This window comes from Temnothorax longispinosus, chromosome 2, assembly GCF_030848805.1.
Source record: "Temnothorax longispinosus isolate EJ_2023e chromosome 2, Tlon_JGU_v1, whole genome shotgun sequence".
Classification (NCBI taxonomy): domain Eukaryota; kingdom Metazoa; phylum Arthropoda; class Insecta; order Hymenoptera; family Formicidae; genus Temnothorax; species Temnothorax longispinosus.
Genome location: NC_092359.1, coordinates 15,796,333 through 15,814,097, shown reverse-complemented (window position 1 = coordinate 15,814,097; position 17,765 = coordinate 15,796,333). Strand labels below are relative to the sequence as shown.

At 37.9% G+C, this 17,765-nt stretch overlaps 1 protein-coding gene across 6 annotated transcripts in view; it reads left to right on the top strand.

The window, feature by feature from the left end:
• The window catches only part of Ih (hyperpolarization activated cyclic nucleotide gated potassium channel Ih), a 138,605-nt gene that overhangs the window by 102,457 nt on the left and 18,383 nt on the right, over positions 1 to 17,765 (top strand). For 4 of the 6 annotated variants that reach the window (XM_071769642.1, XM_071769644.1, XM_071769643.1 and 1 more), the window contains exons 6-8: positions 6,738 to 6,901; positions 8,763 to 8,899; positions 9,226 to 9,369. In XM_071769642.1, coding sequence (XP_071625743.1) covers positions 6,738 to 6,901; positions 8,763 to 8,899; positions 9,226 to 9,369 — 445 coding nt within the window. Of the gene's footprint in view, positions 1 to 6,737; positions 6,902 to 8,762; positions 8,900 to 9,225; positions 9,370 to 13,133; positions 13,215 to 17,765 lie in introns of all 6 variants that reach the window. The other 2 variants (XM_071769640.1, XM_071769641.1) reach the window with 1 other exon arrangement.

The following is a 17,765-nucleotide window of genomic DNA, read 5'->3' as shown; positions in this document are numbered from 1 at the left end:
TCACACAGCACAGTATGTATCGAAATTTACATGTAGAAAGCATTGCGATCTCTATCCATTACTTATATTGAAAGATACTTTGTTTAGTAGCTAAAGATGGTCCGATTAGGGACCGAAACGTACGTCGTTCAATTCCATTGAAGAATAAATATAATCTCGCACCACCAACAGCGATTGGCTCTTAATTAGCCCGTTCTTTCCTCGTGTGAAATGTTTATGATACTTTGACCAGCTCTGACATAAATCATTTTTATATCGATAATATTGAATAATCGTAGCAATAAGTTTCAATCCTTATTTAAAAGTGACGCGACGCATTTTTAGCCCCGTCCGCGTCGAATTGGAGCACAAGATGGATCGCGAGCATTCGCGACCAGAAATCATCCATCCTCCTGACGCGGCAATTCTCCGACGTGTCGCATTTTTTCATAAGAGAAGGATAAAAAGGCTACGTCGGACGGGAAAGGTCAAGAAAGTCTCTGTGCAACTCAATGCACGGCGGTAAAGTTTTGATGTACGGCGCTGTTATACTCCGAATCGTCTAAAGCAAATTAAGATTAATGCGGTCAGCCTCTCTCGTAGGTAGGATAGCTGGAAGTATCCAGGAAGAGAAACTGGGACGATAACATATTCACCTTTCGGCGGAGAGTGGAAGCGCGTGGGAGACCGTATTTCATCGATCATCGTGCCAATGCCGTTTCGCGGAGTTCCATATGGAGATCAAAACATGTAGGCGCAGTTCTGCATTTCTGCTTCCACGTTTTGCGCTTTTCCACAATTAATCGCAACAGAGATTTTGAGACGTCAATTAAGCGACACATGGTTGTCGAACTGCAAATACGTCCGCGGGAAAAATATCACGGCAGAGAAAGGTTGCACTTACGTAATTTATGAAAAAGGATATTTTTGATAATTATCGCGAAAACTTCTTCGTATAATACGAACGAAGTGTGCCAAGTATAATAATCATAATGCAAAGAAGTAAAATTTACTAGACATTAATGCAACTGGCCGCTGCGGACATAGCCATATGCAAGCCGAGAAAAAGTACCCCTGAAAGGCGAGAACGTGGTAAATTGTCTCGAATTCAGAGAACCCCGCCGCCCACCCGTTCGTACGCTCGTTAAAGCAGATCTTCCGAAAAAGCGGCATAAATCTGATCCCGGGGCATGGGCTATCGCCGACGCATAATCTCACAGGCGCTTCTAGGTCACTGTCTGGCCATATTACTGGTGTATGTGGAAAAAGTCTGATACAAAAACCTCCGGGAAATCTGCCTAGTGCGGACGGCATAATTCTTCACGCGTCGTTAATCCATTTTATCTCGTGATTATTTACTCTAATACGAAAAACCACTGTGTCGCCTCTTTTTCATTGCCCTCGTTTTTCGACCTACTCGAAATCCAACTGGTATAAAGTCGCAATTCTTCTAAAATTAATATTTTCATACCGTTGGATGGCGTTCATTATAAATTCGAGACAAATTCGTGTGCTAAATGAATTAAAATTACATCAACGTCGCGGAACGCCCGATAGAAGCTAATTAATTATCAATTCCATCTCCCTGCTGCATTTCATCAAAAATGAAGCATTGTTTCCGGAAGGCGCGGTTAAGCCGAAATTATATTCTACACAAATGGGACGTGAACGGATATAAACGCCCATTTGCGCCGTATCGATATGTATTTCGTTGACCTATGCCAGTTGGCCAATATCCACGAATTTGTACATGCGTCTTTTTTCTATTCCACGAATCGACTGATCGCTTCATTTGATATATGACCCATATAGCAAGAGCACTGCAATTTTAATTATAACAGCGTAAAATATTTCCCAACGTATTACAGATATTGCATAATGTAACACGTATTAAACATGACGTTTATTGCCTCACTATAATTATGTCGATTACGAGAACGTTAAACACGCTTAAATTACCCGTTTGAAAATTATGTGATTCACTCCTCCGTGTCGTAAATATCGCTAATTACCTATACTAGTTACTAATGCAAAATATAAATGGACTATTAAGAAACGACTCAGCGTAAATTCCGACGATGCTCGCTCTTTACGACTGTTTGCTGTTGTTGCGATATGGTTTTACCATATCACGCGAATGAAAATCGATAAGTGAAATTCCTTCTAATGCACTTTGCCCTCAACATCACGATATCGTATCGACACATAAAGCGAGCTATTATAATGCGCGCGAATTCCCAAGGCAAGCGCGTTTTCCGAGAAAATGTTTCCGCATGAGCATAACTCACGTGGAGAAACATGAGCCCGCGAATTGAAACAAACGACACGTCATAGAAAGAATAGTTCGATCTATAATCATGCTGGGAGCGATCGCCCCATCAATCTTCTTCCCATTTCCAATAGTGTCGAATTAATTTCGCGCAGTATATGAGCCGCTCCACGAAAACTTTTCATTTAATTCGATTTGACCATTTCGGCTTCAGAACATTAGAATGTATTTCTATTTTATTTTTTCATGATTTGTAATTTTCTTTTCCTTTATAGTTTCCTTCAAGATTATTCATGACATTATGATTCAATATATTTATTGTATTATTTTCAAAAAGATATTCTATTACATTTTTCATATTTTATATTACTTTATACAAAATATAATATAAAATTCTTTCTGATAAATACTCAGTTTGATGATTAGCTTAATTAATTTTTGTCTCTCTCTCTCTCTCTCTCTCTCTCTCTCTCTCTCTCTCTCTCTCTCTCTCTCGCTCTTTTAGTTATATAAAAATTAATATAAGTTCTGCTGACAACAAAACTTGTACACTAAAGCTCATCCGCAGCGCCAAATAGGAAGTGATATTAAGATCTTGAATATCATCGAGGCATTTATAAGCATTACCTAATTAATTAATTAGTACTAATGTCGACTTGAGCCTGGTATTTCAGTGCGGTTTACCAGTATAAGCTCCTGCAGTTTAAATGGAGTATAGCTGTGCGCCTTATCGCCCGCATGTTCGCATAATCTAATTAAATTGCGGCAGAGAAGAGAGGTAGGTACTGATGGTCCGCGCACGGATTATCCGTACACTTTCTTTGGAATGCTTTGTGACGAGAAATAAATTCGAGTGCGCCGTAGGCGATTTGTATTCGATGCGAATGAAAACGTTTCCGGCATCGTTACGCATCGATGCCGGTCGAAAAATGGCGTGCAATATCACAGTACCGTACACACGGAACTAAATGAAATTGCCAGGTTCGCTTTTGGCAAACATATGCTGCCGAAGATACTGCCACACCGGCATGAAATGCTCACGAGTATTACTTCCTTCCGCAAAGTATTTCAACGAGACATGCGCTCCGGCAGGATGCATTCGCGTGCAGCATCCAAGCGAGACTACACAAACTACGCGCGTGTTCTCTCATGATCTGCACGATACAGAGAACAGACTGAACAGAGATGAAGTCAGAAAGAGAGAGAAGTACTATTTATTATATCCCGAAGTAAAATCTCTTTTATACATGCAGTGATGTTCGCGATTTTTCTACATATATAAAAACATATTGCAAGTTGTAAAATGACGATATTTAACTTTATATTAAAAATAAACGGCAAGCTAAAACGGGACGAGATCAAAGACGAGAGTAAAAAAAAAAAACATGAAAACAGAAATAATGCAATTCACAAAACAATTTACGAAACAAAATCTGCCGGCGTGTGAGGATAAAGTAACGATAAATTTTTGGGTACGAATGTATTGCGGTTTTTTTTTTAATTCTTTTGCAGAGATATGTATGAAGTTTGCGTTTGAACGACCAGAATAAATCAAATTTTTTAATTGGGGAAAGGAGAAGGGGTGACAGAGAGTGTGGTGTATCAGCGGGATGTTGGAGATTCAGGTATATGTCTTGACATACGGGCGCATTTATTGCCCCCGAACGCAGCAACGTTATTACTTCGAAAAGTGGGCCAATGTTGCTCGGATTAAAATCGAGCTTTCAGAAATTGAGTTTCACGATCGACCGACGGGAGCCTTTGCACTTTGATAAAGGCTCGCCGCACAAGCACATTACTTCTTCATCATAACGCTGACGTATTATGTCGTCGCAAGGTGCGTGTACTTTGTAAAGCTACCGGAACGAGAGCTTAGTTACTACCTTACCTTACAGTTTTATAGACCAGTTCCTGTATTATCTCTTGACCCTGGCACTTTGGCTGCAACAATGCCGTCGTAAACCACAAAGGCTAATAAACTAAATTTATTCTGCGCGCGGATAAATTGAGATGATGGCTAAAAGAAGGATGCACAAGCAAAGGCATAGCTTTGAGAAAAATGTTTTGAGAAAAATTCAAAGTTTCTAATTTATCCTTTTTATGCAAAATGAGAAGGCCAACTTATACTCTCCATTAGCGGCTAATGCTTGTAATTACTTCCAAGATTTATTTAAACAAGAAGAAATTCCAGGAAAATAAAGATAGATAACTTGAAAATCTTGAGCCTTATATAATTACTGTGTCAACTTCTGGCCAGTGTTTTTAGGAGAAGAATTAATGGGAGTTGAAAAAATGCACTGTTCTTCTCTCTTTGTGTATATGTATGTGTGTGGGTACACATAACGGCTTAATTATATTAAGATGGTAATTTGCTAGAAAAAGGGAAGGAAGTAATTAAACTGTTCGGTTTGAAGAATAGCAATTTGTACCATAATGCATCATCATTTTAAGATACATGCTACAAGAGTGAGGCTCCGTAACGTTATTCTTGTGCATCTCCCCCGTGTAAGATATTAACTGTCACATGCCTACGCACCAGAGATTTCATATTAAGAGAAAGTTTCTCGATTATCGTGATAATGTAACTTTCAAGCTATTTACAAAGTTTACACAATACATCAAGTAACGTTATATACATGATACTTTTCAAAATTTTCCATTTTATTATTAAAACAACAATTGTCTAACTCTAAATAATATTATTCATAACTCCTAAATACGTTCTATATATAGTATGTGTAATTTATTTCGAATACTTAAGTATAACTGTGTTTCCGCAAATACAGTTATATTCTTAAGAGTATTTAAATTTGCACATCAAGAAATTAATCTGCAATAAATATTCCTTAATATTATTGCATTTCTGAATAAATAATGGATTAAATATACATCAAGGAAAATAATATCACCGTATTAAATTAAAGAGTTTATCCAGCATAATAATTAGTTAATAAAGGATTTTACGCGCAGCCATAAATATCAAAGAGTAATTAGACTCATACTCATCCATATGCATGATTTCACCGTCGTCATATTGTGTGCAACTTTGTATTATCCATTGTTCCCGTTAGACCGCAGAAAAGTTGAAATGTTTTACATCGAAATGGACTACCGGCGTATAACTTTGACGCGTCGCATATCTGATTGAAAATTCCAAAGTTGTGAAATTAGCGAGTTTGTTCATTAACCGTCACAATTTGCGTCTCGCAGTTGGCAAAGTTGCCAATGTCCATCGAAAATGTTCGCCTCGCATATCCATTGGTCCCTACTGTCATCATACATTTTGTACTAAGAACACAGAGTTTATTATGGTGGAAAATAAACTCATCTCGTTCCAATTCAATTTCAATCTCTGTTTTGAAAGCGTAATTAATTATAGATTAGTATTCGTAATTGATTCAATCTGATTTGCATTTCGAAAACCCCAATTCGACAAATTTATTGTTTCAAGAATTGATCGTTATTTAGTACTTATTTTAAATTCTTCTTCATCGCATTTATAACCGCATCAATCAGGACCGTTGATTTTTTGTTAAGTATCGACCAGAATAGTCAAATGTCGGAATAATTTTCGGACCATCGACAGTTTCTACAATCGACTGCTTCTCTTTAAAAGCACGAAAAGCGCGGAAAAGTTTGTTCCGCGCTCCCACCTAATCTTCTCGAGAGAAATCGTCCAGTTTCTTTTATCGCGCTATAAATCTCTCGCTACTTCCCCCGCGAAATGGTGAAAAATTACCCTCATTCTTATTCACAAGCACTACTTTGCAGACTAATGATTCCGTAACCGGTTAAGCGGATCAAAAATGTGAAATAAACTTGTGTACCGCGGTGAGCGTAATAAAATGTAAATTCTTACGACTGTTTGCAATCAGTATTCGAAACGTGTATTCACTATCTCACTTATTTACAAAGTTAGCCCTGTCTTTTAGATAAAAGTTTCGTAATATTAATATCATTTTATTCCGAGTTGAACAATACATTTACAAATATTCTTTTATTAATTAAATAATTTAACTGAATAAAATTCAAGCTTCACAAGAAATATATTAATATTAAAAAATATAATAAATATTTTTCAATAAAATTATCATAAAAATATTTTAAAAAAGATACTCTATATTTTTACAAAGATATTTTGTATAAAGAACAAAATTTAGTTTGGAAAGAAAAAAGATTTCACGATATATCTGGCTTTGGAGGTTTACAGTGAAAGCGAGATCAGATTTTGAAAGTTATTTTAACCGAGATTGCAATCAAATCCTTACAATCTCCATTGACTCAAGATACTTGAAGTTGAGAATATAAAACGCTTATCGCGTATGAACTAAAATGAACAAAGTTAAGTGAGAAGAAACCTTAAATTGCATTAAAATCTAAGCTTTTATGATTCAAACTTCACCTTTTAGACGATGACCCAAATCTGCTATACGATATAAACTCTGATTTAATAGATTAATTCTAACGTATCATTTTTTTTATATTTCAGATTCTATTGGGACCTCTGCATGCTCCTCCTACTGGTAGCTAATCTGATAATTCTGCCAGTCGCCATTAGTTTTTTCAATGACGACCTAAGCACTAGATGGATAGCCTTCAACTGCCTTTCCGACACAATATTCCTTGTAGACATCGTCGTCAACTTCAGGACGGGTGAGTGTCATTCGATCGATCAATTTGCTTGCTATTAGTTCTCAGTTATAATAAATTCTCGTCGCTTAATTGGAATCCATGATAAAAGGCTTCAAATTCGCCGAATATACCGTTGAGAAATTGCAGCTCTAATCTCTCAAACCAATAGAATTTGTGTGCAAGAACAGCTGCGTTGTCGCAACAATGGCTCCGTATCTCTAACAATATTAGTAATGTCTTTTGAAACTTTCATGTAATACCATTAGGTGTTGCTTACATCATACTGTCTCCGCGAACATGCAAAATTCTATTTGACATTGTGTTTCGTATCATTTCCTCGCATCGGCGTAAATTTGCATAGGTACAGTCTGCCGACAATCGAGACGTTTATACACGTTAGAATATTTTGCAGAAATTCTTTTTTATTACTATACACATGATAATATTTAACAAGACTCAATATAAAAAAATAATTAAAAAATTTATAGCTCAGGTAAAGAATATTCAAAGAAATATTAATCATTTTTCCAACCTTTATCAATTTCTTTTTTCTAAAATTATTACTAAATCCTACCTTATGTGCATTTAGAAAATCTGCAAATTTTAAAGATCGCAAAATTACCGGGCCGATGCGACAATAAGTAATTATTTCTTCATTAAGGGGATGCTGGAGCCGTCTGTTTTACCGGCATTTTTTGTCGGCACGTAGCGTCGTATTAATTTGACAGAATTAAAAATCCTTGATTTTTTGCAGTACATACATTAATGATTCGGGGAAACTCCGATTTTATATAGAAAACGAGAAAAAATTACGGAAGTACAGATTTCCTTATCCTACTCTTATCCCAATATGGCGTCTCGAGTTGCGGCGAGCTGTCAGCTCGTCACAAGATGTATTTCATATAAGAGATATACCATTGGTACGAACGCGAAAACAAGTTTCCCCGAATTGCACAACAAGAAAAACATCGATAAACCCCCCAAATCAAGATTTGGAAGCGTAATATAAAAGTATAATGTCGGTGTGCATCGTGCGTATGTGTGCGTGCAATGTAGCGTGCTATCCTTGTCTATATCTTTGTCTATACAAGGACAGATATAGTTCGCCGGTCTTCTTTACCGACGCCGATCGAGTTCGGCTACGGCTCCAGCATCCCCTTAAGGACAAGACCAGAATTCTCCTTGAGAATTTTTTTCATTTTTCATATCCAAGATTTCAAAAGGGGTTTACGACTTCGAATTCTTTTTTTCGCCCGATTCGTCCTTGCTATATCTTCGGGTATAAGATACCGGCGAAAACAGATCTCGCAATGCGAGATGGATCAACTACTTGCGCTCTTGCTGGCCCCGACAATGCACAATGACAGTATTGTTACGCGGAAGAGAACACTCCTAACTCCTTGACATTTCGTTATTACCCGGAGATTAATTTGAAACGTGTTTGAGTCGGTTCCGTAAACGTGGAATTGGGTCACGAACCGCGACCGATGAAAATCATTATGTTATATTGCATATCGCTTTGGGTCGATCAAAATTAAAGTCGTGATAATTTAGAGTTTCCGTGCCGCATTATCTCGCTTTCCGTTCAAATATTAGCACGGGGACGGTAATATTCTTAATAATTACTTTTTCCCCTTTTGCCGTTAACGGATTCAATGGTTTTTTTTTCTCGTTCGCAATTTCAATTGTTAAATTACGCATTATATACGCATAATGGGTGCATCAGATGCGCGAGAACGGCGACGTGACAAACTGTCGAATCGATGGCAAGTCGCCAGAGCGTGAGATAATACCATTAGCGTTTTTCCGGCGGCTTGAGCTTCGCAAGCTTTTGGACAATCATTGACGTGGAAAACACCGAAGTAAAATTCTTTCGTTGCAGGTATAATGCAGCAGGATAATGCCGAACAGGTGATACTGGATCCGAAGTTAATCGCGAAACACTACCTCAGGACTTGGTTCTTTCTCGACCTCATCTCCTCCATACCACTAGACTACATTTTCCTCATATTTAATCAAGTAAGTATATTCTGCACAGCAACCTTATGCGCGTTTCTTGTTAAGCCGTAAGTTATTATCTCGCCTACTCCGCGAAGTCATTAAAACACCTTTCTAGTTTCTCTAACACCGAATAAACAATGCATTTTTATATCCGTACATTTTTCACGATATAATTATTGTAAACTTTTATTTCTCCTTTATAACATACACAATATTGTTATGTAAATATAAAATTAATATCTATTCATGAAACGATTTTCTAAATAATTAAACGATTCTAAATACTCGTTTACTAATTGAGAGGGAGTAAGTCAAACATCACAGTAAAAAAAGACATTCGCAAGTTTCAGGACTTCAGCGAGTCCTTCCAGATCCTGCATGCTGGACGTGCTCTCAGGATTCTCAGGCTTGCAAAACTATTGTCACTCGTTAGGTTACTACGCTTATCAAGACTGGTGCGGTATGTCTCGCAATGGGAAGAGGTCTATGTGAGTGTTCCGCTACTTACTATATATAGCACTGTTCTCATACGATACGTGTAGTTCGTGTATACTTTAGATATAAAAACAAAAAGAGAAAAGGAGAAGCGTTTGTGACCTTTAACGGATTCAGGAAGCTGACGAACGATCTTCCTCCTACGAAACTACTGCTTTTCCTGTAGACAATGAGGCTTAACCGGAGTTAATTAATGTCGATTGTCAGTTTTTTGAATCTGTCAATTGCAGAAATCATCTTCCGCATTTTACGCGAGATATTAAATAATTGTGTCTACACCTGATATATGGTCGCTGTAGTGAATCGGAGGAGGTAAAGGGAACAAGTCAGCCCACTTTCGTCCCCTTACCCGTGAATATTTCGTACTTAATCGCAGGTGACTCACCGAGTTACTAGCGAAGTTCTCACGTCAGTGGTGGATTCTGTCCGACAGGCAATCTTTTTTGCCAAGTTTTCTCCGAATTTGCACTCATTAACGAGAGTATATTCGTTCTCGCTACGTACGAGGAGAACTCCCTTTGTCATAAGAAGTTCATCAACAAAGTTCACGCCGATCGAACACGCGTGTACAAATCTTTTCTAGGTATATGCAGCGAAAGTAGGATACGCTTCTTGACAAAATTACCTTTTCGTCGTTGTCGCAAAAGTCTCAGTCCACCACTGCGGGGAAGCTTTTCAAACTGAGCTCTCAGATGATTAGATTATGTTTCGCTTTCCGTTGCTGAACATCTAGTAAGTGTCCCCACGGCTATAATCCCGTGATACTCCGAAAACTTCCACTCTACAAGAATGTCTCCAATCCCTCCGTCTGTCTTTCTCTCTCGCGATAATAATAACAGTCGTAAATTAGAATCAGCTGTTCTCCCTTGCTCGATCATCTTACCGCACCGAGAGGAGCGTAAACAAATAATGGTCATAACAATAGGTAATACCTCTGACAAACAATTCGCGGACACAAGCGGAGAGGTAGCGTGACGAAAAAGCAAATAGAGGAAAAAGGATATACACGTGCACGCGATTACGTGTCCCGCAGAATCATCGCTAATACACCGTGAAACCCAATACAAAGAGAATCTCGTAACACAATACGACAACATTTTATTATATTTTTCATTGTCGTTCCGATGCACCGATAATTGTTGTTGTTCGCTATTCGTATCTTATTCGTTACTTTTTGCTCTCGTTTTAACGCACATGTCGATTTTGTGAACGTGACGTAATGGTACGACGATTCGTCGACGGGTAAGTAAGCTCTTTCAAGCAAGTGTACATACCACTCGATAATCGAAGCGACGCGTAAACGTATTGCCCACCCTTTCGTTCGATCGGAGAGTCATTTCGAAAAATAAAAGAAAGAACAGAATCAGTAAAAAGGTAAAAAAATAACAAAGATTGAACTGATTTCTATAAATATCTCCCATAAATTCGCGTCTTTATTTCACTTCACTCCCAATATTTCTCGCTATTCCTTCACATAAATGTTCAAAAATTCAAACAAAATTCTGCAACGTGGCTGTTGCATTTATAAAATAGAAAAAGATTGTGAAATATTTATATTATTACATTAATAAGAAAATGAGTCAAGTAATAATAATATCCATAATTTCGTGTACATAATGTATATATATCTCGCCGGGTCAATTATACGGCGAATGAACTGCAAGTGCATTAATTGTTTGCGGTGGGTTAATTGGGTTGACCAATTTTTGCTACCTTTCGGTGCTTCCGCACGTCGGCGATTGTGTTTACGTGAGATATAACGTTTTGTATTACGTTACTTGTGCTCGCGCTGTTAGCGTAAAATCGTGGCACAGCGAAGAGACCAACGAATCAATCAGGCTTTTCGTCCAATCAAGAGAGCAGTCTGTCATTCGCTGAAAATCTTGTTACGCTTGCCTTGAAACGTTACTATTGCCTCCCTCTGCTTTTTCCTCTCTCTGTTCTGTTCTGTTATACAAACTAGATATAGACGAGAGAAAAAAAAAAGGAAAAACGTATGCACACGAGGGAAAGCTGCGTTCTAAGTGCAATTAATAGATTCATCACACGCGCGAGTATCGATATTGTTTGGACAAATTAACTACCGTTTATAAAATAGCAGCGACGAAATGCACGAGACGAACGCACCGATGCGGCTGATGATATTGAGAATCGCTATCCCGTATTCTCTTTCTTTATCGAATTCACGATAAATCGTTTTCGCTAAATTGGGGGCAAAAATGTTTTCTCAATTAACGCAAAATCAAATCAATTCATGTACCGTCTTCGAGACAAACTTCGGTGAAAACATCGATGGTCTTTGAAAGTCTGCCAACGACAACGAGAGTAATAATTTTGTGATGCTACACGGAGAGAATTTTCTCTTAGAATTTACCCTGAAATTATGGTGGTTGTGGGACAACATGTATCCACCAAGAATTTTATGCGAGCTATTCTGATTAATATCTACCATAATAAAAAGTATTAATATCTATTGCATTAAAATATAAAATATGTTTGATTAATTTTACTAAAATATATCTAGAAAATTTCAATAATTTTTCAAAATTTTCCAATCTGCTTGGTAATTTTTATCACGTTGTTTGTGTAAAATGTCTTTTTTATATTTTAAAAATTCCTTGGTTACCAAGTTGTCCCAAGTTTGTAGTGAATTTAAGGGTAAAATATAACAAAAAATTCTCTCCGTGTACTATTTACAGGCGCTAATAGAAGGATAATTGAACATACAGATCCATTTAAGACGAAACTTAGCCAAATAGTTTTCATTTATCTTCTTTTCTTCGTTGTTACCGTTGTCGTTGTCACATTTTTTTTCGAAGCGCGAAGAATAAACTTTCAACGTGTACGTATTATATATCGTTGCAAAAAAAGTGCAAGTGCGCTGGTACAGTTAATTTATAAATCATTTCGCATGATCCAATCGAAATTGATTATTATCTCTTCGTGTTCGAAATTGTTTTAATCTAAATTAATGATTAATTATTGGCTAATCCGTCGTTTTTTTAATATATACTTTGCCATATAGAAAAGTGCAAACTTGAGATAAAAATTCTGTAAGCGCAAAATATGCGCAAATTGCTTTCTTACATCTCATTTATTTAAAAAAATTAATATACTAATATACGAAAAAAAAAGCGCTTACAATTTCTCATTTCAAGTTCTCACATATATTATCACGACACAATCGACATTGATATATAACAAAACGGGCGATTTCTTTCATTTTCTTTTACACACATACACGTATACAATTATTATGTTTATCCCTTCATTGTTTGGTGATTTCAATGCGAGCACAGAGCCGATAGTTTAACCCATTAGTCTGTAGCAGCAAAAAATCTCTATCGAATAGATATCGACACGAACAATATCCCGAAAACGAAGACACCAAGAGCGCGTGATTATCACGTCGCTCTACACATAACATCGTATCCTTCGAGAACTCTAACTCGTCATCTCATCGAAAAATATTCTCGTCCTATCGCATACTTCAATTACTTACTTTCTTAAGTAATCAAATGCCGTGAGAATATAACGATCCTCCTATCTTTCCCGAATATCATACGATTTTCCATATCGTCACTGTCTATACAACCTCGCCTGTACATACACCTAATGACACACACACTGACACACACCAAAAAATCTTGCATTAATTCTCCGACATACATACACACACGAGTACAAAGAAAACAATTATATATACAAATCGACTACTAGGCGTACTGCGAGAACACGTTTCCGAATGGGTTTGCAGATCCCCCTTTATCAACAGCCGGAGAGGCACTACGAGCGTCGGGCGACCGACGCCCCGTACCAACCAGACCGAACCAGCAAGGTGTGCCTGCCTAGTTACCCTGAAACCAAGGCCAATTGCCCTTACTTGATTCAAGCGTTCGTTAACACAAAACTCAATGTTTTTCTACGTATAAATATATCTATATACGCTAGATCATTATTATTACTCACTACTGTCGTTTCTTTCGTTGTTACTCATTTTGATTATACGATTATTCTGATTACCGTTGCCGTTTTCGTTTGTGGTCATCTATCTCTCGTTTTTCATTTGAGTTTCATAGAGAACGTGCATAGTCTTGTCGTGTAATTTACAGTCTCCGGTACGAGAAGTTATTTTTCTTTTTTACACATATAACACACCCGACATACTTAGACCCAGTTTGTGAATTGTAGCAGAGCCGATCAAGAGCTTTAACGTTGTCGGGAAGTTCCATGTAAGACCGTCGATCGAGCAGAGAAACGACTATGCTTACTGTTTGATCAAATTAAAAGCATATTACAGACTTACGGAGTAATTAAACTCCTTCCTTGTCGCGCGATTAATATCTGAACACTACAAACTCGAACAGGCAAAGCGGAAGAATCCTATACGTATTAATTGATCTCTCGCGTAAAAGTAATATAACAGAATTACTAAAACAGTCAGTTCCGGTAAAAATTAAGCGAAAAGTTATAGTATAAAGCTAAATATTTCATGCGGAACTAAAGTAGCTGTCACGGAAGTCAACTAACTCTCACTACGTAAAACATTTCAATAAGCTCTTGATCAGTCTTGTCCTTAGTCCCGTAGTCCTGGCGATGCGACGTGTGACATGGATCACAGATTAGAAGATGCGATATTAGCTGAGAAGAATTCAGTATGTATTGATCGATGGAGAATGACAATGCTTGCAGTATTATACCTTAGTGACGATGTTTTCTATAACTACATTGTTGAAATCCATGTTTCACCGACTAGCTGGTTCCTCGCCAAAGTTCTTGAGAACGGTTTTTTGGTATGAGATGCTACCTTGTTTTTGTCGGGTTTTGTTGGAAAGTTCCGTTCTGCTAGGTAACTAACATGAGTTTGGTTACGAATAGTCATTGTGAACTGGTCGTGTCGAATATTCGATCGCGCGATCGCAGGAACGGCCCTATACCGACGTTCGTGCTTCGTGCTGGTCGCCGTTGAAACACATTCATCTCGAATTTCTCGGCTCTCGATTATCACCGGCCCCATAAGCCGCATAACTTTATTGGCCTGATACGACATATAGGTGCGCATGTACATTAACGTATGGAGTCAATAGCGATTATCGACGTTCTTTCAGTGACGGTCTGCATAATTTAGATACGTGTGCATGTAACTGTATACCGATAGTATATATATATTTTTTTTAACGGATGCACCATTTTTTGACAATGGTAGCGCATGAGGTTACGGTGACGATGAAGAGTCGAGAATTCGTTTGTCGTGGATCTTATCGTCGCGATTATGAAACAGATGTCTAAAAAAAAAAAAAGATTCTTGACAATACGAGAGAAAGTTTGACAACGAGAGTAAACCTGATGGAGAATTTCTGCAAGGTATTCGACACGAACCGCTCTACAGACGAGAAAGTTGATTGGTCTAACCGTAGGTCTGCCTGTGAGTGTTAGGTGTTAACTAACCCTATATCTGTCCAAAATTCTTGGCGATGTGCCCGTGTTCAGTGTGTGTTCCCAGTTTTATTTATCCTCCGACAATTTACTCTCCTCTCTCCCTCCTCGTCCCTTCCCACCGTGATAAACTTCTAGCGAGCACCCCAACCCCACCGATTATTTCGTCTTCCCTTCCCCCTTCATTCGCGTTCCGTTCTGATTGCCTGTTGTTTCGTGTTGTCTAGATATGCCTGATTTAACGAGGAGGAAGCGATTCCCATTTCGTTTCTTTTTATTTCATTTTGACATTTTACTTCCGCCAGGACGGAGAGTACAATTACGCAGACGCCGTCGGTACTTTCCTCTGCCCACGTATGTATCCGTTTATCATCGTATTTTTGTTCGTTTGCTCTCTCTTTTTCTCTCTCTCTCTCTCTTTCTCTCAGGAGCACGTTTATATTATATTATAATATTACCGACGATATTTTGCCAACGTGACATTCTTTTTTTTCGCCGAAGATCGTTCAATATCCGCCCTGGCCCTCCCATGACAAGAACGAGAGAAATACGCGATCTTTTAACCATCTCGCCACCCGATATACGATAGCGGATATGACGTTTCCTCTCTTTCGCGTGCGTCTTTCGCGTCTCCGCTCTTGTCTTGAGAATTGCTGCTCCTCTATACGCGATCGCACGGCGAATCGCCAATGACGCAGTCTCGTCTCGTCTCGATTGTGCAATGAGAGGAAAATTTTCCACGAGAGAGATGCTTCTCTTACGTGTTGATTCCTTGAAAGTGGAGCGTAACATTTTCAGGAACACATATGTGTGCGTACATACATATGTACGTACGTCATAATGTGCTGTCACTCATGCGTGCATTTCATTTTTCGCGAAGAGAGACAGGAAATAAGGAGAGAACAGTCGATTAATCGCAGATCTGAAAGAGACGATTCTTGTTTTCTCTTCTTTCACTGCATAATGTTGTTCACCGAACGGTCACGCAATTGAATTTAACAGATTTAAATGAATATGTCATTAATGTCAATCTAAGGGATTACTTAAAGTTATGACTGACCTTGGTATACTAAAACTTGTCATCCATTTTAAAATAATAAGACATTTAGATATAAGGAGAAAGGGGCGTGAAAGAGTTTTATATTGATATATTGTTTTAAGTTGCCAATTTAATTTTATAAGTTTCCGATTTTTAGTTTCTCTTACTTTTTGTTAAAAATTAAAATTTTTTTACGCTACAATATGACAAAATAAATAGATAATGCATAAAAATAGAAAATCATGTTCAAATAAATAAAAGAAGATAAAAAACAATGAATAAAATATAATAAGTCGATCGCAAATTTTCTGCTTCGTTTATTTAACATTAATTAGCGTTGCGTTAATTCTGTTCTCCTTTAAACTACGATATTCCGTATATTAAATGTTAAAATGTGGGTTATCGATTATGTCAAATATTTTAGCGAGACAAACAGCCCCTTCATATACATGCGTAGATCTCCGATCTGCAAATAAATCAACAACGCGCTCAAAAGTTCCACCCTTACGCTTTTATTAATTAATTAATTAATTTAAAAAAAAGAGAAATAGCAAAACGCAGTGCTCTCTTTGTAACGAGTGCAAAAGCTTTCTGCCCATGGCACGTACACCCAGTGTTTTCCCTTTACATCGTAATTAAATCAGATAACAAACACGAGTGCCTTTGTGAGCACGCACATTAGAGTTAACAGCCGCACAGTAGCAAACCGCCGCGATAATGGTCGGGGCTGGTTGCATTCAGCGTGGCAAATTAAAACGTACTCGCGTGTGTACGCACATTAAGAGACGATAAATCATAACCGTCATGCAGAAACGCGCGATTGTACGTCGCGTCCGCGTGATTTTCGCGGCGCACACATGGTTAGCGCGGTGCAAATCGCGCGTTTCTTGTCGCGTACAATTACAGAAGGGTATATGCATGAAATGTAAAAACGCGACAAAGGAGTGTCGTGAGATCGCGATTGATGAATATATTCTTGTCCTGTGTTGTCTGTGTTGTCTTATAATCTTATCGATGTGTGACAAGTGCAATTATTCTTTCACCTCGAACGGTGATCTTTTAACGGAAAACTCTGATGATAAGTCCCAAGTTTCTTCTGCCTTTTCGTGACTTTTGCATGGAATTTTTTCAGAAAGATGGGAGCGTTCTCCTTTGTAAATGTTTATCTCGTCACAGACTGTTTCTTTCAGCAGAGCAGCGATGCGCGCATATTGACCCGGAAAGAGCAGAATTGTTATATTTCACAGTTATCACATTTGCAGATTTTTCTCTCTCTTTCTCCTTCTCTCTCTTTCTCTCTTTCTTCTCTCTCTCTCTCTCTTTCTCTCTCTCTTTCATCAATATGAAGTTCATAAGTTGAAGCTAAAGCAATGTTTATTATATATATCAGCAACACTTAAAATGATTTGTTCCTTCAAGCGTATATTAATGTGCACTTTTCTTCATCTTTTTTAGCCTTTCTTCGATTAATGTCCTTTTAATTCGATTTGATTAAATTACTAAAACGTTTGTTCAAGACGAAATGAGCAGCCTCTCCCATGTGGAAAAGTATCAAATTCTCTTCGACGTATATTTCAATTAAATTTTCGCTATTTTAAATCGAGCCGTCGAATTTGCATGAAAGATAAAATCGACAGTGTCGCGAAGTCAATTACGTTCGCGTGCTGAATTATTTCAATGGACCTGCAGACACGCCCGGGATCAAGTTACACGACTTTGCAAGTTAATATCGCGCGGTTTTTTTTTTACTCAAACTGTAAATCCACCACGATACTACACATATATATATACAGATCCGCTAATTAACTCATCGAGCTTCATACGAGCTTGAAAAGGAACTGCGGCTTCACGCTTGGCGCGCAACTGCTAATTCGATAGCTTTGATACTAACGAATGGCTTGTTGATTATCTAAT